Source organism: Pristis pectinata, chromosome 2 (genome assembly GCF_009764475.1).
Source record: "Pristis pectinata isolate sPriPec2 chromosome 2, sPriPec2.1.pri, whole genome shotgun sequence".
NCBI lineage: Eukaryota > Metazoa > Chordata > Chondrichthyes > Rhinopristiformes > Pristidae > Pristis > Pristis pectinata.
The window spans coordinates 101,154,816-101,181,017 of record NC_067406.1 but is presented as its reverse complement, the minus strand read 5'-3'; the positions used below and the strand labels follow the sequence as shown (position 1 = coordinate 101,181,017).

The following is a 26,202-nucleotide window of genomic DNA, read 5'->3' as shown; positions in this document are numbered from 1 at the left end:
TATGAAATAATGCAAAGGAAGAAATTGCACCCAGACCATTAACCATTTCATTACTAATAGCACGATGCTGAATAACAACCTAATTGGAACATAAATATCTCTACCTACCTCAAACCTATTGATTTGGATTATTGAAACTCACTATTAGCATTAAACATTGTTAAGATGTTTTAGGAATGCGTGAGCTTTAAATGTGGCATATTAAATTAATGAAATATTTGTGGAATTGCAAAGGAAAGTAAAAAAAAATTGTCACTTTTCTCCATTGCCTAATTCTTCATTTGCAGAAACACCAGGAATCTATAATACCAGGCTTACTTTCATTGTTTTTTTTGTTTACTGCAGCAGTAAGAACAGCTTAACTGAACTAGATTCTCTTCTGACTTCTAAATTTCATTTCATTCTTTTACTTGTTTAGAGCAGTCTAAACTTCAAAGCAAGGCAGAGGATTGAATCTTTGTATTGGTGTATATTTTTCACCTCCAATAGAATTCCAGGGTGCTGCTGTTTAGTAACTAAGTAGACTGTAAAATGGCTTCTCACTTCCCCTGTTCTTGTCATCCTGATTGAAAAAATATCAACAACTGTGTCATAATTTTCAAACCAAATTATGTTCATAATGCATTTTGATGTTGGTCAGGCATTTGATTACATACTAATAGCAACTCCTTTAATTCCAATAGACTGAATGTGACAATGTGTTGGAGGAAAACTGAAATTTGATTTCCTGTTGAATCTATAATAATTTCATCATCACTATTTCAACTGCATGACATCATTGCAATCAAGCTGCAGCATGTACTTACTTAAGTACACGTTTGCATTCCAAGCTCGGTCACATTGACTTGTTCACTGAAACATTAGAGATAACGAGCCTTACACTTAACATCCTTGCCTAGTGACATGTCCCTGCTGTACAGCACCGCCCGCCGACAATTTAAAGTCATGACAAAACCTTGGAAAATGTGGGGTATTTCCAATATATTTCTCAACTAAGGAATACATTGATGATGAAATTCACCATTGCCTTCATTGTACCAGCTGAGGAAAATAATGTTTGAAGATCAAGACCTCAAACCTGGCACAAGGCTCATGGTCCACCAGACAGCAATGGTCCCTGCTCTCCTCTACACTTCTGAGATATGGACTACCTACAGAAGATATTTCAAAACACCCAAGAGCCACCACCAGTCTCTACAAAATCCTCCGAATCCACTTATAGCATTTGCATAGCAAATAAGCATATATCAATGTCAGTGCCCTCTCCCAGACCAACATTCCCAGTTTTGAGACCCTAATTACAATAATTTGTCACCGATGAGCAGTCCACATTATTTGCATGCCCAGCACCAGACTTCTAAAGCAGATAATCTATTCAACCTCTGACATGGCAAGGTACTTCCAGATCGACAGAAGAACTGCTTCAAACATGTTCACTAAGCCTCCATGGAAAAAGTGTAACATTTGCTGATCCATGGGATTACTCAAAATAGAGAAGAAGTACTCAGCATGGTATTAAAAACCTCAACTTCATTCAGCAGGAGCACACAGCAGCCCAGTTTAAACAGTTGAATGAGTGTACTGTTTCCCTAACTTACCCAATCATCTGCTCTGCCAAGCACCCTGCCCCACTCTGTAGCAGAGTCTGTGGATCCCACATTGACATCGTCAGCTACCTCAGAAACAACAGAACTGGAGTGGAAGCAAGTCATTCTTGAACTATGATCTTACTGAATAGCAGAGCAGGCTGGATGGGCCAGATGGCCTACTCCTGCTCCTATTTCTTATGTTCTTATGACCCTAAGGGACTGCCTTTGAAGAAGACTTTTTAACTATAAATGCAGTCAATTGTGTACTGATAATGTTTAAATTACTAGTTTTACTTGCTGGAAGGTAAGGCAAAATAGAAAAGTAATGATCAATTTTGAAGTAGTCTAAAGAATGTATTATTTGGCCTTATGTTGGATTTTGTCGCAATATCATATTCAAGTGTAGAACCTGGTGGTGATTATCACGGAGTTGAGCAGTGGACATGGTATTTTCTATACCTGGCCAATATCAGTGGCAGATATCACAACCATTTTCACGGTCAAGCCTGTTTTCAGTATTCATGGCGAACTTTTAATGCTGTTTGCCAAATGGCTTATATGTGGAGGAGTATGGAGAGGGCTGGCATTATTAAAAGCAGCCTGTACATCTTAACTGAAGGATCCCAGGCAATTTCTAAATCCAAGGGGAAACCAGTTAAGTTAAGGCACTTGCTCAAGTTAGTCATTCCTGAGCCAGCTTGTGACAGACCTAATTTGATCAGGATTCTTCAATGACTCAGCAAGGCATAAGTAAGAAGTAAGTTAATTATTTTTTTACACTATTTCTGTGGAGCCAGTAAGAAGGCTTTTCTGGTTTCAAAAAAGTTGAATAATTTCATTCTTCCCAAGTATTGGGAATGGGCCTGAGAGTCAAGCCAGCTAAGTATGTTGTCCAAAATTAATCTCTTCATTATTTCAGGTTGGTTATGGAGGCATGCCCAACCCCAGCAGCTTAGGCTAGCTTTCAGTCCTGAAGATCAATTTCCATCGGTCATCAGGCCTCTCATTTCAGATACACACCTGTTATATAGCACCCAGTCTATGTCTGAAGCCACAGCTGTCATGTCAACAGCAGCATTATAGTTCACAAAATGCAGCAATACATACCTGAAGCACACTTTTCAGATCCACTCAATATACAATGTACAGAAATACCGTAGGTCTGCATTCAACTTTCATTTTGATGCAGTCATATAGTAAGGCAAAAAAAATTGTGTGGTCTACATTCTGATCTGCATTGCTTGATGGGAGTGCAGGTAACAGCATAAACCCATGTGCACAAAGGAGTTTTGAAATCATGTAGTTGTTATAACTAGTTTCAGTTGCAATTGCAGCTACTACCATTGATATGGTGTTTTAGGGAACAACTTGTTGTATGCCTACAATGAGCAACACCTTGCAAGAGGAACCCAACATGTTGCTTTATGACATTTGAAAATGTAATTTTGCCATTCCCCAGAAAAGTTACAGATCTTTGCATTCCCTTGTAACACTACTATACATTGGAAACTGCCCATCCAGGAAGAATATGACTTTATTCACCAGCACCGCACACATGCAAGAATATCAAATACATTTTTCATTTTATGTATTTTTGTATTATAAACAATATAAGATTTAAGTATGAAACAATATAATTGTGTTTTAAGAATATATTTTAAGCATAATTGTTTAAGTAGGATTGAGATTTATTGGTATTGTTATTGGTTTATTGTTGTCACTTGTACCGAGGTACAGTGAAAAGCTTGTCTTACAAACCGATCGTACAGGTCAATTCATTACACAGTGCAGTTACACTGAATTAGTACTAAGTGTGTTGATGTAGTACAGGTAAAAACAGTAACAATACAGAGTAAAGTGTCACAGCTACAGAGAAAGTGCAGTGCAATAAGGTGCAAGGTCACAACAAGGTAGATCGTGAGGTCATAGTCCATCTCATTGTGTAAGGGAACCGTTCAATAGTCTTATCACAGTGGTGTAGAAGCTGTCCTTAAGTCTGATGGTATGTGCCCTCAGGCACCTGTATCTTCTACCCGATGGAAGAGGAGAGAAGAGAGAATGTCCCAGGTGGGTGGGGTCTTTGATTATGCTGGCTGCTACACCAAGACAATGAGAGGTAAAGACAGAGTCCAAGGAGGGGAGGCTGGTGTCCGTGATGCACTGGGCTGTGTCCACAACTCTCTGCAGCTTCTTGCAGTCCTGGGCAGAGCAGTTGCCGTACCAAGCCGTGGTACATCCAGATAGGATGCTTTCTATGGTGCATTGGTAAAAGTTGGTGAGAGTCAAAGGGGACAAACCAAATTTCTTTAGCCTCCTGAGGAAGTAGAGGCACTGGTGAGCTTTCTTGGCTGTGGCATCTATGTGATTTGACCAGGTCAGGCTGTTGGTGATGTTCACTCCCAGGAACTTGAAGCTCTCAACCCTCTCAACCTCAGCACCATTGATGTAGATGGGTGCATGTACACCGCCCCCTTTCCTGAACTCAATGACCAGCTCTTTTGTTTTGTTGACATTGAGGGACAGGTTGTTGCCTTGACACCATTCTACTAAGCTCTCTATCTCCTTCCTGTACTCCGACTCATCGCTGTTTGAGAAACGGCCTACAACAGTGGTATCATCTGCAAACTTGTAAATGGAGTTAGAGCAGAATCTGGCCACACAGTTTGTGTGAATTACTAAACACCTTTAAATCACTTTTCCATTAAATACCAGCCATGTAAAAAATCCCCTCCACTTTCAAGCCCCCAGTGTGCAGAGTCCTCAGTGAGCTTTCTGCCTGCTGTGGAAGAGCTATGAGAGAAGACACTAGACCAGGAGATCACCCAGAAGAACCAGGAGCCTCTGGTAATTTCATAACTTACTGAAAACTCCAGGTAAAATATGGAGCGTTCCCATGCAAGGCATCCATATTACTACTGTTATTTTTTAACCTTTCTTTCAGGATATTCCCAGATAGTGAGGCTTAACCAATCACTGGAAGCCTTACAAAATTACCCTTAAACTATTTACATGTCCTTAAACCTGCTCAATTTACAAGAAGCAGCCTGCCATAAATCTACCCATTCACTTTTAAGCAGTGGAGTGCAGAAAAATGCTCAAATTGAACCAAATGAAATCTAAATTTCAGGTGCAAATGTTCTTGTAGTTTACACTCATAACAAAGAGCTTCATTAAATTATGGAAGAGAAAAGCAAGTTTTATCCATGGTAGTCAAAGTTGGCTCCCGCATGTTGCAAAATATGCCCCATTATATTCTGTGGATCACACACTATTTACTTAATATAGATATTTAATGTGGAAAATGGCTGGTTAGCTAAGTTAAATCCTTGGTAATTGGTTTAATTAATGTTTTAGTTGCTGCATGCTAATTCATTAAGCCATGCTTAATTAATTGTGAGAAATGCACACTGACAGTAATTATTCAGAAAGTAGGATTACTTCTAAAAGAATTACATTGCTAAAGCAGTGTCTGGGTGGTAAAGCTTCCTCACACAGGATGATCCTGGCCTACTTCTTTACATCTGACTACAGCTCTTTGTGTAAAACCTATTAGCACCTTCCAGCACTAAATACATGGGGTTATCTGGAGAGCCGGGTTACATTAGTTCACAAGCCACAGAAAATTGGGTGTGCTGTCTCTTCCAGACACCAGTGAGAATGAAATAGTAAAATGTCTTGATGATATTGAAACTCACTTGTTCATTGTTTCATGTGTTTGAACCAAAATAAATAAAATCACATCATAAGCACACTTTTAAAACTTGTACTTCTAAACCCCAGTTAAGTATATAATGCAGTATATACAGTGGCATGTAAAAGTTTGGGCACCCCTGGTCAAAATTTCTGTTACTGTGAATAGCTAAGCGAGTAAAAGATGACCTGATTTTCAAAAGGCATAAAGTTAAAGACGACACATTTCTTTAATATTTTAAGCAAGATTACTTTTTTATTTTCATCTTTTACAGTTTCAAAATAACGAAAAAGGAAAAGGGCCCGAAGCAAAAGTTTGGGCAGCCTGCATGGTCAGTACTTAGTAACACCCCCTTTGGCAAGTATCACAGCTTGTAAACGCTTTCTGTAGCCAGCTAAGAGACTTTCAATCCTTGTTTGGGGGATTTTTGCCCATTCTTCCTTGCAAAAGGCTTCTAGTTCTGTGAGATTCTTCGGCTGTCTTGCATGCACTGCTCTTTTGAGGTCTATCCACAGATTTTCGATGATGTTTAGGTCGGGGGACTGTGAGGGCCATGGCAAAACCTTCAGCTTGTGCCTCTTGAGGTAGTCCATTGTGGATTCTGAGGTGTGTTTAGCATCGTTATCCTGTTGTAGAAGCCATCCTTTTTTCATCTTCAGCTTTCTTACAGACGGTGTGATGTTTGCTTCCAGAATTTGCTGGAATTTAATTGAATTCATTCTTCCCTCTACCAGTGAAATGTTCCCCATGCCACTGGCTGCAACACAAGCCCAAAGCATGATTGATCCACCCCCATGCTTAACAGTTGGAGAGGTGTTCTTTTCATGAAATTCTGCACCCTTTTTTCTCCAAACTTTCCTGTATCCTCACCACAAAATTCAGCATCAGAAGTTTGCAAAGGAACATCTAAACAAGCCTGATGCATTTTGGAAACAAGTTCTGTGGACTGATAAAGTTAAAATAGAACTTTTTGGCTGCAATGAGCAAAGGTATGTTTGGAGAAAAAAGGGTGCAGAATTTCATGAAAAGAACACCTCTCCAACTGTTAAGCACGGGCGTGGATCGATCATGCTTTGGGCTTGTGTTGCAGCCAGTGACGCAGGGAACATTCCACTGGTAGAGGGAAGAATGAATTCAATTAAATACCAGCAAATTCTGGAAGCAAACATCACACCATCTGTAAAAAATTTGAAGATGAAAAGAAGATGGCTTCTATAACAGGATAACGATCCAAAACACACCTCAAAATCCACAATGGACTACCTCAAGAGGCACAAGCTGAAGGTTTTGCCAAGGCCCTCATAGTCCCCCAACCTAAACATCATCAAAAATCTGTGGATAGACCTCAAAAGAGCAGTGCATGCAAGACGGCCGAAGAATCTCACAGAACTAGAAGCCTTTTGCAAGGAAGAATGGGTGAAAATCTCTCAAACCAGAATTGAAAGACTCTTAGCTGGCTACAGAAAGCGTTTACAAACTGTGATACTTGCCAAAGGGGGCGTTACTAAGTATTGACCATGCAGGGTGCCCAAACTTTTGCTTTGGGCCCTTTTCCTTTTTTGTTATTTTGAAACTCTAAAAGATGGAAGTAAAAAAGTAATCGTACTTAAAATATTAAAGAAAGGTGTCATCTTTAACTTTATGCCTTTTGGAAATCAGGTCATCTTTTACTCGCTTAGCTATTCACAGTAACAGAAATTTTGACCGGGGTGCCCAAACTTTTGCACGCCACTATATATAGTCAGTGTGAAAGTGGAATACAGCTATAAAATGTGGTCAGAATAATCATAGGTAGTTGTATCACAGCTACAAGAGCTGAAATCCCTCCTTTCAGCAGTAAATTCAAGAAAAGTACAGACTTGCCTATAAAATGTGTAAACATATCATTTATTTGCTGGTAATTATAGGAAAACATTGATTCATTGGCAATAACAAAAAAAATCAATCATTTATGATACATTATCCACATTGTGAAAGTAGCCTCCAGATTCAAGGCAACATGGAGAATGTGAGGAAATGCTAGTGATGTTTTTTGTTTCTCTTAAATGTCATGATCTAAAATTCCTTCTAATTCTTCCTAACCTAAAGGTTGAACACACAATCCATGCTGATATCTCTGTGTTAAGCTGAGTACTGCATTGTTGAATCCATCATTCAGATGAGCCAGAAAACCGAAGATTTATGAAATATGTATTGACTAAGACAGTTCAGATGAACATGAATGATTTCACAGCACTCCATGTTAATTTTAATGAAATTTATAGGATATTCCTGCTGAGTTTTATCTACAAATCAGCAGTGACTCAAAAGCAAAAGTGTTTCATTGGCTATGAAGCACTTACAGATGTTAAAGATATTAGTTAAAAACAAATTATCGTTTCATGGAAAAAGGATTGTTCTCAACGTGAAACTGTTACTATAGATCTTTGAATATTATAAGAAAACAGTCAAACTTGGATGGTTAGTATTTCACTTTATTGACAACTCCTTGGAATAGAGATTTGTCCTTGGTTCATGTGCTAAACATCTAATACTGTGGTATATGCCATTCATACTTCACTTCCAAAATTCGGTTGAAGCCAAGAATTTGGAGCACCCAGAGGAAATTAGAATGTTGAATGTTATTTAGTCACATTTTTTTTTAATAACTGATCCAATATTATTTCTGTAGCAGAATGTGGTGAGAGGGAGTTCAGGGAAGTTGTATCAAGGCTAAAGGACTGGTTCAAAGTGCTACACGAAAATGGAAACCATAACAAAAAGACTCGTGCATTTCAGAGGCAGGACAAGGACCGAGTTAGTAAGTACTTTCATTATGTTTACTTTATCGAACATTCTGTTTTTCTCCAAAAAATATAAGATGATATAAACTCTATCATTTACAACCAGTTGCCATGTGACCCTTATTTTTGCACAAGTTAACTTCCTCTTCTCTAGGCTGGTGCAGAATGTTAAGGCACAGTGGATCTGAGGAGTGGTGGCAAACTGGATCCAGAATGGCTTGGTGATAGAAGGCAGAGGGTAGTATTTCAGATTGGAACTCTGTAACCAGTGGTGTACTGCAGGGATTGGTGCTGGGACCTTTGTTGTTTGTAATACATATAAATGACTTGAATGAGAAAGTAAGTGGTATGATTGGTAGGTTTGCGGACAACGCAAAAATTGGCAGGGTCGTAGATGGCAAAGAAGGTTGTCTTAGGGTACAGCGACACATAGATCAGATGAAAAATTGGGTGGAACAGTGGCAGATAGAATTTAATCCAGACAAGTGTGAGATGATGCATTTTGGGAAGTCAAGTACTGGAAGGGCATATAGAGTAACTGGCAGAGACCTAGGAGCATTGATGAACAGAGGGACCTTGGGGTGCAAGTCCATAGCTTACCAAAAGTGGTGACACAGGTGGATAGGGTAGTGAAGAAGGCATCTGGTACCTGTACAAAGAATTAGTTGGACTGCATTTGGAGTATTGTGTACAGTTCTGATCACCACACTACAGGTAAGGATGTGGTAGCAATAGAGAGATTGCAAAAGAGATTCACAAGGTTGTTGCCTGGAATCAAGGGCTGTAGTTACAAGGAGAGATTGAATAGATGGGGTTTATTCTCACTGGAACATAGAAGGCTGAGGGGTGACCTTACAGAAGTTTATAAAATTATGAGGACTATAGATAGAATAGATAGTCAGAGTCTCTTTTTTACCCCAGGGTAGGGGAGTCTAGGACTAGAGGGCACATGTAAGCTGAGACAGGAGAAATTTAAGGAGATCTGAGGGGTAGGTTTTTCACACAGAGGGTGGTGGTTATCTGGAACAAGCTGCCAGAGGAGGTGATAGAAGTGCATACAGTTACACTGTATAAAAGGCAATACTTAAATAGGGCAGGTACTTAAATAGGAAAGGCATAGGGGGATATGGGCCTGATGCAGGTAAATGGGCTTAGCATAGAGAGGCATTACAGTAGGCATGGACGAGGTGGGTTGAAAGAGCCCGTTTCTGTACTGTATGATTCTATGATTTAATGTATGATTGTGACACCAAAAGAAACAAAATCATAAAGAAGATCATTAGACTGCCTTATCTGGAGTTTTCAGATATATCACAAGTCTCAAGCCCCAATTCCCAATTCTTGCCTATCACCCATTGCCAGTTTCCAAAGCCTCCATTTATCAGTCTCCCAAGTCCCAGTGTCTATCTCTACCTGAGTCCAATAACCAGCATGACAATCCCAAACTCCCCACATTGTCAAGCCTCCTAAGCCCCTATTGCATTGCCCCATCTCCAGCACTAATTTTCCAGTGTCCTTTAGTCTGAGTCTTCATTTTCCAGTATCAGTTCCCTAAGGCACTCTCCAGTCTCCTTCACTCCATTTCTCCAATCCCCAGTTTCAGTCTCCCCTCAGACCCTAACTTCCTGTTTCCCAGTCACCTGAACCATCAATCTGGAGTTTCTCATTCCCCATATGATTCTCCATTCACTGGTCTCTCAGCCCCTAGTTACCAGTCTCCCAAACCCTAAATTAATCTCTGTGGGATATACCACTTATGAATCAGCATCTTTTAGAACCCTATCCAAAAGCTTTAATGAAATAACATTAGCACTTGGATTGTAAGAATGACATTGTTGCTTGTTTGTCAGTAGTAGCACTTCGAACTTTTGAGTCAGTAGATCATGAGTTCAAGCCCCACTCCTGACACTGAAGCTTCTTGACAGTGGTTATATAGGTAGTTGTTGTGATGGTCATTAAACAGCCTGGCCACTGCAGTAAAAGTCTGAGAGTTGAAAATTTCAACAAAACATATCAATCTCCCAGATGGACCCTGGCTGGAAGCCTTTGATAAGATAAAATTACTTTATTAGTCACATGTATATTGAAACACACAGTGAAATACGTCTTTTGCTTAGAGTATTCTGGGGGCAGCCTGCAAGTGTTGCCACGCTTCCGGCACCAACGTAGCATGCGCACAACTTCCTAACCCATACATCTTTGGAATGTGGGAGGAAACCAGAGCACCCAGAGGAAACCCATGCAGGCACGGGGAAAACATACAAACTCCCTACAGACAGTGGCAAGAATTGAACCCAGGTCACTGGCACTGTAATAGCGTCACACTAACCGCTACACTACCGTGCCTGCCCCTACACTACGAATCTTTCTTCACAAGAGGCCAATACCAGGCAATCAAAATCCCTGGCTTTTGTCAGGTAAAGGGAAGGATTTCCCAACCACAGAAGACCCGTGTTTGCCTTGGCATAAATATACCAAAAAAAACCTTTCTGAACCTTTTCTAACCCCGATTCCTTTGGTGGTGGGTTAGAATTATAGCAGGGTGAAACAATGTCATTAGAGCCTTACCTGCACATTTAATATGCAAAGGCTGAAATCCCACACTCAAAGTCATCTGTTTCAGGTGTTTTCAAAAATGAATTCCAACTCTGCACAAGAGCACAACATTGCAGGAATTCCGTATCACTAGTGGTGGGGAATGTACTTAAACAACCTTCAACAAATTGAACCTGGTACAAGAACAGCTTCGCCATTAGCTTCAATAGAGAAGGGTGATTAGCAGTAGTTACGGTGTAATTTAATTCAGATTCATTCATTGTTTAAGTTTATTTCATTGTTTTTGAGTTGCAAATGGCATTCCAAAAGATTTAACATATTTGTAAAATCTGACAGCCAGAGAAGACAGGGCTTACCTTAGTTTTTTTTAGCTATTTTTGTGAGCAAGCTGTGATTTGCCCAACATCTTCACCCATATAATGTTGTACATAGAAACATAGAAAATAGAAGCAGGAGTAGACCATTCACCCTTTGGGCCACATTCAACAAGATCATGGCTGATCATCTGCTTCAGTATTCTGTTCTTGCCTTCTTCCCATATCCCTTGATTCCTTGCCGATATCATGGAATACCCTGTTCAACCACATTAAATTATGCAAAACATCCTGCAATGCCTTTAATGCCATAGTAATGATCAGAAAAATATTTGAATATGTAGTTCTGTTAATATTAATTAAATAGTTTAGATTAGAATATTTTGTATTTGAGAGCAATCTTTGTTCCTTCTCTTCAATTATGCAAAATTTCTTCAAGGTTTGGCTTTTCACATTCATTTATAAGAATGTCTCTTGTTTAAATCATGTGACATACTTATTTACCCACAATTTTAGAATTATTTGATACGTGTTTTCAATAGGATGAAAACCATTCAAAATCACAGTTATATATCATAAACGGTAGTTGGCTATAGATTAGAAGTGATGAAGGCATCCCAATTTTGATTATGGTCTGCCAAGTTTATATGCAATAAGAATCCTTATGTTTGTCCATGTAATTCTCTTTAAACAAACTTTCTTTGGAAAACTAAAGTTTATTCATAACTATTTTGGAAAACTAACCAACATGTGTAAAAACACTCTTTAAAAAAAATCTTAGGTTGTACATAGATATGTGAAAAGAATTCTGAGTTTGAAAATGACCTTATTTGTTTTAATGATTAATGCAAAATCTGTAGAAATATGGTTTTAAGTATGAAATTTAATTGTGAACCCAGGAGTAATGTGACATGTAAAAAGATTGCAAACGTTCTTCCCATAAAAATTATTAACTTGTATTTGTTTGCACTGTGTTGATGAAATGATAATGAATTAAGCTTGGAGTTATATTATAGTAAGGGTGTTTAACGTATAAGGTAAGTTACTTGTTGCCTAGTGTTGTCTCTAAATCAAATTGCAAAATTGCCAGCTTCATGACCCATGAGTTCAATATTATTTTAATTATAGGGAAATTTTGAAAATTCCCAGCTGACCATTTTAGACACTAATTTAAAAAGCTATATTCAGCTAAGATAATGAGGAATTACAACACAATAAAAAAAATTGCTCCATTGCACTCCAAAACAGTACAGCAAAGGAACAGGCCCTTCAGCCCATGATGTCTGTGCTGACCATGATACTAAATTAAACTGCCTACCCATGATCAATATCCCTCCATTCCTGACATGTTCACAGGCCTGTCTAAATGCTTTTTAAATGCAGCTGTCGTGTCTGCTTCCACCACCATCCCTGGGAGCATGTTCCGTGCACTTAAAATTCTCTGTGTAAAACTCCGACCCTGCACATATCTTTTAAACTTCCCCCTCTCACCTTAAAACCATGTCTTGTAGTATTTGAAATTTCTACCCTGGGAAGAAGATTCTGACTATCTACTTTATCTATGTCTCTCATAATTTTATAAACCTCTGTCAGGTCTACTCTCAGCCTCTGATGGCCCAAAGAAAAAAATCCAAGTTTATCCAACCTTTCCGTATAACTAATACTCTCTAATCCAGGTAACATTCTGATGAACCTCTTCTGCATCTTACCCAAAGCCTCCACATCCTTCCTGCAATGGGACAGCCAGAATTGCACACAATACTCGAAATGCGGCCTAACCAAAGTTTTATACAGTTGCAACATGACTACCTGACTCAACGCACTCCTGATTACTGCTTGAGCTCTTTCCTGTTTTTTTGATATTCCTTAAGGGACCTATCTGACTTCAACTTCCTAAACCTTACATATACTTTCTTTCTCTTTTTGCTAAATTTACAACATCTCTCGTCATCCAAGGTCCCAAACCCTGCCATCCTTGTCTTTCCTCCTTGCTGCAACATGCCAGTCCTGAAATCTGAGCAGCTGGTCTGGCCTATATGTGACTCCAGACCCACTCTGTGGTCGACCCTTAAAATGGTTTAACACAAAACTCAATTGCACCAAGGAGTAATCAGGGATGGGCAATAAATGCTGCTCTTGCCAGTAATGTCTAAGTGCCGAAGAGTGAGTAAAAAACACATCAAGAGTTACCTCATTTTGATATAACACAGAACAAAACAATCCAATGTTCTCGGTACAGCTGAAAGGGTTTTTTTCCACTTCGCCCTTTGTGTGCGGGAGGATAGTTGCACAGTATTGCCTCTTAAATGGCTCTTAGTAGCAAAACCACATGATTAACATTGATTATTTTTCATGAGGTTTATGCTTATGATTTCAACACATTTAAGCGGTTTGCGTAAAAAAAAATATCCTTATCGAAAGAATTAAAGCCAACATAAGTTGTAACACAATCATTCCCATCAGTAGTATCCACAACCATTAGTGTTGATTAGTGTTGTCTATTATTTCGAACTTCCTGTCTTGTAATTTCTGAATTCTTTAATCTATATTGATATTATGTTGGATCATCCTCACTTTAGGGTTCACAGGGGTGATTGTTCTTTCTAGGATCAATTGAAGATTAAGAAAATGTGGGGGAATAGGGTGACACAGTAATGTAATCACTTCAGTAGTTTCATCTTGCATGAGGACATTTATCCTCAAATCTGTGTTGTTCTGTAAATTGGTTTATTGAATTGGTTTATTATTGTCACATGTACCGAGGTACAGTGCAAAACTTGTCTTGCATACCGTTCAATCAGATCAATTCATTGCAACAGTACATTGAGGTAGAATAAAGCAGAATGCAGAATAAAGTGTTACAGTTACAGGGAAAGTGCAGAGGACGTAGACAATGAAGTGCAAGGTCATAAAAAGGTAGGTTGAGGTCAAGAGTCCATGTTATCATACTAGGAAACTCTTCAATAGTTTTACAACAGTGGGATAAGAAGCTGTCCTTGAGCCTGGTGGTATGTGCTCTCAGGCTCTTGTATCTTCTGCCCGATGGGAGGGGGAAGAAGAGAGAATGTCTGGAGTGGGTGGGATCTTTGATTATGCTGGGTGCTTTACCAAGGCAGTGAGAAGTATAGAGAGAGTCCATGGAGGGGAGCCTGGTTTCCCTGATGTGCTGAGGTATATCCACAACTCTCTGCAGTTTCTTGTGGTCTCAGGCAGAGCAGTTGCCATACCAAACCATGATACATCCGGTTAGGATGCTTTCTATGGTGCATTGATAAAAATTGGTGAGGGTCAAAGGGGGCATGCCAAATTTCTTTAGCCTCCTGAGGAAGTAGAGGCACTGGTGAGCTTTCTTGGCCATGGCATCTATGTGGTTGGACCAGGACAGGCTATTGGTAATATTCACTCCTAGGAACTTGAAGCTCTCAACCTTCTCAACCTCAGCACCATTGATGTAAACAGGAGCATGTGCACTGCCCCCCTTCCTGAAGTCAATGACCAGCTCTTTTGTTTTGTTGACATTGAGGGAAAGATTGTTGTCATGACACCATTCCACTAATCTCTTTATCTCCTTCCTGTACTCTGACTCATTGTTATTTGAGATATGGCCCGCTATGGTGGTATCATCTGCAAACTTGTACATGGAGTAAGAGCAAAATCTGACCACGCAGTTGTGAGTGTATAGGGAGTAAAGTAGGGGGCTGAGAATGCAGCCTTGTGGGGCACCAGTGTTCAGAATAATCATAGCGGAGGCATTGCTTCCTATCCTTTCTGATTGCGTTCTGTTGGTCAGGAAGTCAAGGATTCAGTTGCAAAGGGAGGTGTTGAGTCCCAGGTCTCGGAGTTTGGAGATGAGTTTGCTTGGAATTATAGTATTGAAGGCAGAGCTGTCGTCAATAAACAATGCTTGGATAAGGAGCATTGCAAGGCTCCCTATTCTTTAGTGGGCTCAAACCTGAATGTGGCTTTGTGATTTTGGATATCTCTTGTTCCCATGCTTCATTATTTGAGCTTTAGTAGTGACACAGTATTTGTCTTTGCATAAGTAAGCACACCACACATTACCAAACCCTCATAGCTGGAGTCTCATGTGAAGCCACACACTGGCCCACCAGGATTCCTGACATCACATTAACAGAGATTGACTCCAAAACATTCCATATTTAGACGATACAGACTTTTTCATATTTGAACATAGTTGGAGCTTGGGGCATCAAATGTTGCATGGATGTCCTTGATCCAACATGTCTGTTGCATCGTATGCACCCCACACCTCCCCCCAACCACCTCTCCCACTATAATCATTATTCTCTACAAACGACCTTTCAATCATGCTACCATTTCCTACAGGTAGGGTTCAATTGTTTTCTACTTCAACTTTTCAAATATTGATTGGCACCTGCTGAGTGCCAAAGGTTTAGAGGGGGCAGAGTTTGTTAAGTGTGTCCAGGACGGATTCCTGTTACAGTATGTTGACAGGCCAACTAGAGGGAATGCCATATTAGATCTAGTATTAGGTAATGAACCGGGTCAGGTCACAGATCTCTCAGTGGGTGAGCATTTGGGGGACAGTGACCACCGCTCCCTAACCTTTAGCATTGTCATGGACAAGGATAGGAGCAGAGAGGACGGGAAGATATTTAATTGGGGAAGGGCAAATTTTGAGGCTATAAGGCTAGAACTTGAGAGTGTAAATTGGGATGACGTTTTTGAAGGGAAATGTACTATGCAGATGTGGTCGTTGTTCAGGGATCTCTTGCAGGATGTCAGGGATAAATTTGTCCCGGTGAGGCAGAGAAAGAATGGCAGGGTGAAGGAACTATGGGTGACAAGAGAGGTGGAACAACTAGTTAGGAGGAAGAAGGCAGCATACATAAGGCGTAGGCAGCAAGGATCAGATAGGGCTCATGAGGAATACAGGGTAGCAAGGAGGGAACTTAAGAAGGGGCTGAGGAGAGCAAGAAGGGGACATGAAAAGGCTTTGGCGAGTAGGGTTAAGGAGAATCCCAAGGCTTTTTTCACGTACGTGAAGAGCAGAAGGATGACGAGAGTCAAGGTAGGACCGATTAGAGACAAAGGTGGGAAGATGTGCCTGGAAGCTGTGGAAGTGGGTGAGGTTCTCAATGAATACTTCTCTTCAGTATTCACCAAAGAGAGGGGCCTTGATGATGCTGAGGACAGTGTTGGTAAGGTTAATGTTCTAGAGCATGTCGATATCAAGAGAGAGGATGTGTTGGAGTTGTTAGAAAATATTAGGACAGATAAGTCCCCGGGGCCTGACGGAATATTCGCCAGGCTGCTTCGCAACACGAGGGGGGAGATTGCTGAACTGTTGGCTTGGATCTTTGAGTCTTCATTATCCACGGGATTGGTACTGGAGGATTGGAGGGTGGAAAATGCTGTCCCCTTATTCAAAAAAGGAGGTAGGTTTAGTCCAGGGAATTACAGACCAGTGAGCCTTACGTCTGTGGTGGGCAAGATGTTGGAAAGGTTTCTAAGAGATAGGATATATGAGCATTTAGAGAATTATGGACTGATTAGGGACAGCCAGCATGGCTTTGTGAAGGGAAAATCATGTCTCACAAGCCTGATAGGGTTCTTTGAGGAGGTGACCAGGCAGATTGATGAGGGTAGTGCAGTAGATGTGGTCTACATAGATTTTAGTAAGGCGTTTGACAAGGTTCCACATGGTAGGCTTCTTCAGAAGGTCAGGGGGCATGGGATCCAGGGAGGCTTAGCTGTGTGGATTCAGAATTGGCTTGCCTGTAGAAGGCAGAGGGTCGTGGTGGAGGGAGTGCATTCGGATTGGAGGGCTGTGACTAGTGGTGTCCCACAAGGATCGGTTCTGGGACCTCTACTTTTCGTGGTATTCATTAATGACTTAGATGAGGGTGTGGAAGGGTGGGTTAGCAAGGTTGGTGGTGTTGTGGATAGTGTGGAGGGCTGTCAGAGCTTGCAGGGGGATATTGATAGGATGCAGAGCTGGGCTGAGAAGTGGCAGATGGAGTTCAATCCAGAGAGGTGTGAGGTGGTACACTTTGGAAGGACAAACTCCAAGGCGGAGTACAAGGTTAATGGCAGGTTTCTGGATAGTGTTGAGGAGCAGAGGGATCTGGGGGTTCACATCCACAGATCACTGAAAGTTAAGAAAGCTTATGGGATGTTAGCTTTCATAAGTCATGGGATCGAGTTTAAGAGCTGTGAGGTAATGATGCAGCTCTACAGAACTCTGGTTAGACCACACTTGGAGTACTGTGTCCGGTTCTGATTGCCTCATTATAGGAAGAATGTGGAAGCATTGGAAAGGATGCAGAGGAGGTTTACCAGGATGCTGCCTGGATTGGAGGGTATGGATTATGAGGAGAGGCTAAGGGAGCTAGGGCTTTACTCTTTGGAGAGAAGGAGGATGAGAGGAGACTTGATAGAGGTATACAAAATATTAAGAGGAATAGATAGAGTAGACATTCAGCGCCTCTTTCCCAGGGAACCAATGCTCAATACTACAGAGCATGGCTTCAAGGTAATGGGTGGGAAGTTCAAGGGAGATATCAGAGGAAGGTTTTTCACCCAGAAAGTGGTTGGTGCATGGAATGTGCTGCCTGGGGTAGTGGGAGGCAGGTACGGTGGTCAAGTTCAAGAGATAGTTAGATAATCATATGGCAGAATTTAAAATAGGGTGATATGTGGGAGGAAGGGGTTAGATAGACTTAGGCTTGGTTTAAAGGTCGGCACAACATGGTGGGCCAAAGGGCCTGTATTGTGCTGTATTTTTCTATGGTTCTATGGTTCTACATCACTGAGGCCACTCCATGTCTGATCAAGCAAATGACATGACTCCATTAAATGGCACATTCAATAGTCTTGGAGGCATTTGTTTTGGCTTCCCCCTACCCCAGATAACTTTATTCAGTATTCACTCTGACTGAATAGTTGCACCTCAGTGAGATAATTTTGATTTAACTCTCAAGTTGTGCCTCTCCCTGCCTTGTTCATTCCTGACAATATACTTTTTAATTGATTCCACATCACTTCCTAGGATTCCTGCTTACTTTCCACATTCATTCAATTCCAAATGGCCATCCCAGAAGCTTCCCCTAAAGCAATCCACTCTTACAGTCTTTTCTTCTTAGCCCTCCTTGGCTGTGGCCACATTGATCCCTTCCTCGAGTTTTTCCTCTCTCTGCCCAGTGGTGCCAGGCCTGATGAAAATCCTTTGTCATTTTAACCAACATCTGTCCAAGGAACAGTTGATATCCCAGGGATGTAATTAATACAGTAGATGAATGCCCTGAGATGTAACACAATAGGCACTATTTCACACCTCTAATTAATGTACTGGTTTGGCTGTCTAAAAGCCCATGGGTGGACCCATTTTCCCACCAGTGGAAATGAACAGTAATGAACAATTCCTTCCTTTTCCCCAAGCTCTCTCATTACTGGAGATGTTCCTTGGCAACCAACTGTCAGCTCATGGTCTTTGTTTCAGCTCCCTGACTCCTCTTGGCTAATTGATCTTATGCCTGCCCTGCCCTAGGTAGAGAACCTCCATCCTCTTTAATGGTTTACTAACTGCATTCCCAAGTCTGGCCCATGGATGTTCCCATTTTCCTTTTTCCAACCACCATAGAGAGGGAATTTTAACACCATTTCTCAAGCAATAACATGGTATATTAAATATATTGGAACTTGCACTAAAACCACAGCCAGTTTGTTGGTTTCAGGACATCCCAACCGCGAAGCTTATCCTGAAAGGTTCTATCACTTCCACCCTCTGGTCTGATTATTGTTGGGCAGTATAATCAGTCTTTGCTGCACAATCAGCTTGTTTCAGATTACAATGTCTGACCCTATTGTTCTCAATCAGCTTAATATGGTATGTTTCAACCCCTTATAGAGTTCCCTTTGTTTCAAAAGCAATAAAATGTAGATGCTGGAATCTGAAATAAAAACAGAAAATGCTATAGATTTCAACAGGCCAGACAGAATCCACTGAGAGAGAGAAAAAGCCAATGCCTCAGGTCATTGACTCTTCATAAGATCTGGTGCTGCCTAATCTGCTGCCCACCCTGCTGAGTATCTCCAGCATTTTCAGTTTTTATTACAGTTCACATTCTTTCTTTTGCTGGGCACGTGGTAGTGAATTACAGTTCTTCTGATTAATAATTCTTTGTCAAAAGGCTCTGAAGCATCCTTTGACATTAACTCATCTTTCCATAGAACGATAGAACAATACAGCACAATACAGGCCCTTCGGCCCACCATGTTGTGCCAACCTTTAAACCACACCTAAGTCTATCTAACCCCTTCCTCCCACATATCCCCCTATTTTAAATTCCTCCATATGCTTATCTAACTATCTCTTGAACTTGACCACCGTACCTGCCTCCACCACTACCCCAGGCAGCGCATTCCATGCACCAACCACTTTCTGGGTGAAAAACCTCCTCTGATATCTCCCTTGAACTTCCCACCCATTACTTTAAAGCCATGCCCTCTTGTATTGAGCATTGGTGCCCTGGGAAAGAGGCACTGGCTATCCACTCTATCTATTCCTCTTAATATTTTGTATACCTCTATCATGTCTCCCCTCATCCTCCTTCTCTCCAAAGAGTAAAGCCCTAGCTCCCTTAGTCTCTCCTTATAATCCATACTCTCCAATCCAGGCAGCATCCTGGTAAGTCTCCTCTGCACCCTTTCCAAGGCTTCCACATCCTTCCTATAATGAGGCGACCAGAACTGGACACAGTACTCCAAGTGTGGTCTAACCAGAGTTTTGTAGAGCTGCATCATTACCTCGCGTCTCTTAAACTCGATCCCATGACTTATGAAAGCTAACATCCCATAAGCTTTCTTAACTACCCCATCCACCTGTGAGGCAACTTTCAGTGATCTGTGGATATGAACCCCCAGATCCCTCTGCTTCTCCACACCACCCATAATCCTGCCACTAACCTTGTATTCCACCTTGGAGTTTGTCCTTCCAAAGTGTACCACCTCACACTTCTCTGGATTGAACTCCATCTGCCACTTCTCAGCCCAGCTCTGCATCCTATCAATGTCCCTCTGCAAGCTTCGACAATCCTCCACACTATCCACAACACCACCAACCTTTGTGCCATCTGCAAACTTGCTAACCCACCCTTCTATCCCCTCATCCAAGTCACTAATAAATATCACGAAAAGTAGAGGTCCCAGAACCGATCCTTGTGGGACACCGTTAGTGACAGCCCTCCAATCTGAATGCACTCCCTCCACCACAACCCTCTGCTTTCTACAGGCAAGCCAATTTTGAATCCACATGGCCAAGCCTCCCTGGATCCCATGCCCTCTGACCTTCTGAAGAAGCCTACCATATGGGACCTTGTCAAACGACTTATTAAAATCCATATAGACCAGTATCTTTCCCCTACCTCGAAACTTCAGGTGGTACCATCAACACCCTTGGTTTCATCCCAATATCCAATCTCTACAATTGTTTACAAAATTTAAAGGTCAAAATGACAATTACACCTGTTAATTTCCTGTGAAGCTCAATAAGCAGTAGGGAATTCTGTCAGACAGAGGGGTGGAAATAAGATTTTCCACGTGTCACTGTCCTGGACATTCTAGTATCTAGTTAGTATTCTCCATTCTTTTCTCCATTGTGATCTTTATGCACAGTCTCCCCAGCTATCCAAGTGGACTTGTTACTCAGGCAAAGCACTACCCCTTTACTGATTATCCAAGCAAGAGTAGGTGTTGTTTGTGACATATGTTGCATCTTCTTCCAAGCTTCCCAGCTGCAGGTTTCAGGTTATGAGTATTAAAGTGCCATCTGACATAAGATGTGAATTCAGAGAAATCAGTTGTTTCCATATGTTGTACAGGTGGCAGGAGAAAATGCTATGGCTGGAAGTAAACTATCAAGACCCACTTTGTTTTAGTTGTTTCTATAAAGAAAACAACACCTTCAGAGATATTATAATTTGTAACCTATTCAGGGACATTAGTGTTGAGGACATCCCTTTCAGCATTAGAATGTGTAGAAAAACATATTAACAGATATTGCCTGAATTAGCAGCTGGATCACCTCGTTGTGGAGCCGAAGGGCACCCTCATATTGTTCACATTCCTGGATAAGACAACACCTAAATTCTATCCCTATCATCCTGGAAGACATTAGCCTGCTAATTGTTCAAAGCAAATGATTTAAGAGGATTCGTTATAATCCATTTCTCAACAATTCTCCCTGACCCCATTCCTATAGACTTCCAGTTGCTCGTGAGTCAGTCACGATAGCTTTTCTATGCAGTCTCCATCATGCTGTTGTGGCTACAGTATGTATGTGATTTCAAGATGTTTGAATTACAAAATAAGGTCTTTGAATATAAGAAGGAGGTAGTTTGACTCTGTATTGATGGCGATGGCCTGGTGCTTCAGGCAGGTAAGTGGCGCAGGGTCATCATCTGGTGCTTCAGGCAAGTTCAATCTTGAACCAGCATAAAAAAACATGGAAGTAGTTGAAAACACAAATTTAATTGGCATTGGGTTATGTTCACATTTAAAATTTCCTGAGCATTTGTGATAGCCTAGATATTCAGCAGGGAAATTGAAACATGAATATAATGTTAGCAGTGAAGAACACAACGTTGATAATGGAAGCGGGGTTTTAGAACTGAATATTAATTACAACACCCATTTGTGATGTGTGTACTTGCTGAGTTGTCTCAGGTTACCAATGTAAAAGGCCTTTGACAACAAGATGTTAGACATAGCAAACACATATTCAGTTGTCTCCATATGTCATACTGAAGGCAGTCAAAAATGCTATGGATAGAAACAAATAATCAAGATCTGCTTTGTCTTGCTTGATTTTTTTTAAAAGCACTGGCAGAAAAGTTCAGAGGTATTATCATTTGTAACCTGTTCAGAGAACTCAGTAGGTGTGGTGAGAACATGCCCTTCAGCACTAGAATGTGCAGAAAAACATATTAACAATTTAGTGAGTCTCCTGTCGCTAGTAATTGTGTGCCATTGTACAGCACTGCCTAAGTGACAGTGAGCTTTGTCTCAATAGCAATAGACTCCAAAGGACTTGTAGAAAGGAAGCTTTTGATACTAGTCCAGTGCTTCAACAGAGATGACAGAAACTGGAAACTCGTCTCCTTCAAACCTATGCAGGTGACTCAACGCTGTTATTTTCTTAGCCAGGGAAGTCTTAAGATTAAGATGTGTATGTGAATGATGATCAGAGCAGAATCTTTCAAAACCCCACCATACAGATAAGGCTGCATTTAAATTGGAAAACCAGAGCTGATTTGTCCATTGAAGCAATGTACCCATGATGCCTATCCAAGAGTGTGGAATCTAAATTTATCCAATGAACATGTTCAACATAATTTAACTGCTTCACTTTTGCTGTATCAGGTCATCTTCATTTATTTACTGCACTGAAAAGAAAGGAGCAATTATCCCAAAAATGGTAGAATAAATATCATTCATAATCATATTAAAACAAATAAAACAATTATCAGTTTGGTAATTTTAAATTTGTTTAGAGGATAATGTTCCTAAAATGTAACCATGTTATCTGCTGAACATGTGTGGGCACAGTAAAGCCTCTGAATGTGGGGAATGAGTCCTGATTGATTACTGGGGCATGTGGCTCATCGAGCAGATGGATAGGATAGGTTTGGAAGGCTATGGGCCAAACACAGGCAAATAGGGCTAGTTTGGATGGGCATCTTGATTGATGTGGACGCATTGGGCCGAAGGGCCTGTTTCCATGCTGTATGACTCCATGACTGCAGATTTCCATGGATCAGGAGGCATACCTCAGTTATCATGAGCCATATATGTTTAAATTTCATATTTCTAGCATTTACAGTTAATTTTTTTGATTTTCCTGGTATTTGCCAGCCTCATGGGCTTCCCAAAGGTTCAAGCCATCAATGACCAGACAAATATGGTGCTGCAGGCTCCCATTCAGAACCTGAAGCACTTCATTAATTGCAAGGAGTTCCACCTTTTGGGTTGCAATTGAGGGGTCATGTGATTCCTTTGTTCGAAGTCAATCACAGCTGATTGACTTTCAGGGGCCACATTGACCAGATGAATGGATATTGTAAGATAATGGTTAACTTCTGGCTTCCATATACATGTGTTCTCTAGCCACTGCAGTTGAGTGTAGGTATAATGAAGCCACAATACCACCACGGTTGGTCTCCTCAAAATGAGATTTTTCTGTCTACACCACTCTGAGATGGGCTGCCATTTTCAGCTGTCAGGCTGTCCTACTTCACTTGCTGCTTACTGTGCAGCTCAGCAAAAAGGCCAGAGGGCCCCAACAAGAGGAGGATCAGGAAGACCAAAAGGAGGATAAAGAGTCATTCGTGCACACCATCAACAGACCCAAAGCCACTGGAAAAGCCAAATGGTGAGCAACATAAAAGGAAGGTCCTCCTTGAGTTAGAGACAGTTTAATAGTCCACAGATTCCCAAGATACACCATACACTGAATCCCAGGCCACTCTTGGATACCAGGACACAAGATATTTTCACATTACTGACAAGAGTCATTCGCCTCACCTTATAGAATCTACAACATTCTTCTATTTTCCACCACAGACCTCATTTGCACTGACTTTTGAGAGATGTTCTTGAAATTGCAGGAGTGCTCATTAGCTGAACACAAGATTTATCCTTCCCAGTGTGTAATCTTGCAATTGGGAAGCTGCACAGTAAGCAGCAGATGAAGAAGGAGATCATGACAGGTGAAAATGGCAACACACCTCTGAGTGGTGTAGACAGCAAAATCTCATTTTGAGGAGACCAACTGTGGTAGTTCATTATGGTGGATTTGTATCTGGCTTACAGGCCAGACCCAAACATTACAAGAATGTATTGATAGTGTTATTAGCCTCATCATGATGTAGAACCATTATGTTTCCTTCTCTGATGGCTGCATAAACACTCAGATAACTTTCCGGTCAACCTGGGCACATCACACCTGTTATTTTTAATAGGCTCTCCAAACATCAATACCTTGTGGCAAACAACTCTTTGTATAAGCCAGCCTTGCACATTTCAATAAGTCAGGATCCTTTGAGGCTTGTGGTTAACTTAGTCTATTTCACTACTTAATTTGCAGCCAATAAGATGTGACCTAACTGTATTCTCAACTTTCTGTTAGATTAAATGTCATGATGATCAAATGCTGATACTTTCAATTATAGAATACATAATGTCAATTAGTGTGTGATATCATTTAAACTTATGAGACTGAACCTTCTGCTCATCAAGGCTGTATTTAAATGTCATCTCTCAATAACTCTTCTCACAGCTGATAACCAACATCCGAGTGCCTGACCCTTTTCTGAGGAGAGCACCCTAATATTGAAACTGTGTTGAAAGTGAAGCCACTCTTGTCAGTCATGGACCATTCATTTCAAGAATTTCAATTCTATAACTAACTTGTACCAATGCTGTCTGAAAATGGGACAAGACTTTTATGGCTTTTATTCCTCTATGTCAAAGATTGTCAAAGTTGATCTTCAAGATATTTTTGGTTTCAAGATTTTTTTGCTTTAATATTAGATGCTTGATGCTGCCTTAACATTCATACATTATGTTTCTATTGTGCAAGCTGCAAAGAATCATTTCTAATGGAAGTTTCTGTGTCCATTAGAGACAGAAACCAAGGGTCAGGTCCAGTGTAAAAGAGTTTACGTTTCCTCTAAATGAGGGTAAGCTTCTGTGTTGTGCAATTGGAGACAGTTTTGCCTCTCCCTGTCAACAGACACTGCTACTCTAGACGTGGCCTTACTTTTGATTATGATGAAAGCATATGACTTGAGACCTGTGCTTCAGTAATATGTCACCTCTCTCTATATTGCAAGTACTGCATCAGATGTTTTGGATTACAATGCCACCTTGAACAGTGCATTAGTCCATTTCTGTTGAGCATCTCCACATGTTATTTTGTAATTTTCCTTCCCAATGCTATTTAAATAAGTGTTTTATTCAGAAAAAAAATTGTGTAATTTATTATTGTGTGAACATACATGGCTTTACATTTAAATCAGCATTAACTAAAATTTAATGTATGAATCTGTTTTATAAAGCCTAATGCTTCCTCATTGTGCTTGCCTTCCATGTTGGCTTTGTGCTTCTACCATTATATATGATGCTCTCCCAGTGGCTGCCATCCAGCCTTCTATGAAGAAGGAAGCAGATATCTAGATTAGATGCCCATAATGAGTTCTTGCCCTAGCAGGACCAGGCTCTGACTGTCATTGAAGCTAAAAGCTGCTGCATGTCGACAGTGACTCACACAGACGTACATATCAGCAGAATAGATGTAACACACTCCTGGCTTTGCACAACCTCCTTTGAGCTATGAGAGATAAACGCCTACTTATTCCTAGTTATCCTGTCCATTATCCCTGACAGGTTGGGTATTGCACCATATTTCATTGTATGAGCCAGCTTTATAGTTTTCTTTCTCCTACTGTCATACTGTAGCCCACTGTGGTCAGATGCCTCCCTGGTGAAATGGTCATGGCATGCATTAACTCCAGCCTCCCAGAAAACCTTGACCCACTACAATTCACCTATCGCCGAAACAGGTCTGCGGCAGACGCCATCTCCCTGGCCCTACACTCATCTCCGGAGCATCTGGAAAGTAAAGACACTTACATTAGACTATTATTTATTGACTACAGCTCTGCCTTCAATATTATAATTCCGAACAAACTCATCTCCAAACTCTGAGACCTGAGACTCAACACCTGTCTATGCACCTGGATCCTTGACTTCCTGACCCACAGACTGCAATCAGTAAGGATAGGCAGCAACACCTCCGCCATAATTATTTTCAGCACTGGTTCCCCACAAGACTGTATCCTTAGCCCCCTACTCTACTCTCTATACACTCAGAACTGTGTGGCCAGATTCTGCTCTAACTCCATCCATATGTTCGCAGACAATACCACTGTAGTGGGCCATTTCTCAAATAATGATGAGTCAGAGTACAGGAAGGAGATAGAGAGCTTAGTGACATGGTGTCATGATCACAACCTTTCCCTCAATATCAGCAAAACAAAAGAGCTGGTCATTGACTTCAGGAAGGGGTGCGGTGCACATGCTCCTGTTTACATCAACAGTGTTGAGGTCAAGAGGTTGAGAGCTTCAAGTTCCTAAGAGTGAACATCACCAATAGCCTGTCCTGGTCCAACCACGTAGACACCACAGCCAAGAAAGCTCACCAGCGCCTCTACTTCCTCAGGAGGCCA

The 26,202-nt window shown here is 41.0% G+C and overlaps 1 protein-coding gene across 5 annotated transcripts in view; it reads left to right on the top strand.

Annotated features, from left to right (window-relative positions):
- The window catches only part of spock3 (SPARC (osteonectin), cwcv and kazal like domains proteoglycan 3), a 379,982-nt gene that overhangs the window by 327,198 nt on the left and 26,582 nt on the right, over positions 1–26,202 (top strand). For 4 of the 5 annotated variants that reach the window (XM_052037669.1, XM_052037679.1, XM_052037660.1 and 1 more), the window contains one exon: positions 7,952–8,080. In XM_052037669.1, the coding sequence (XP_051893629.1) occupies positions 7,952–8,080 (129 nt within the window). The remainder of the gene's footprint in view (positions 1–7,951; positions 8,081–26,202) is intronic. The other variant, XM_052037688.1, reaches the window with a different exon arrangement.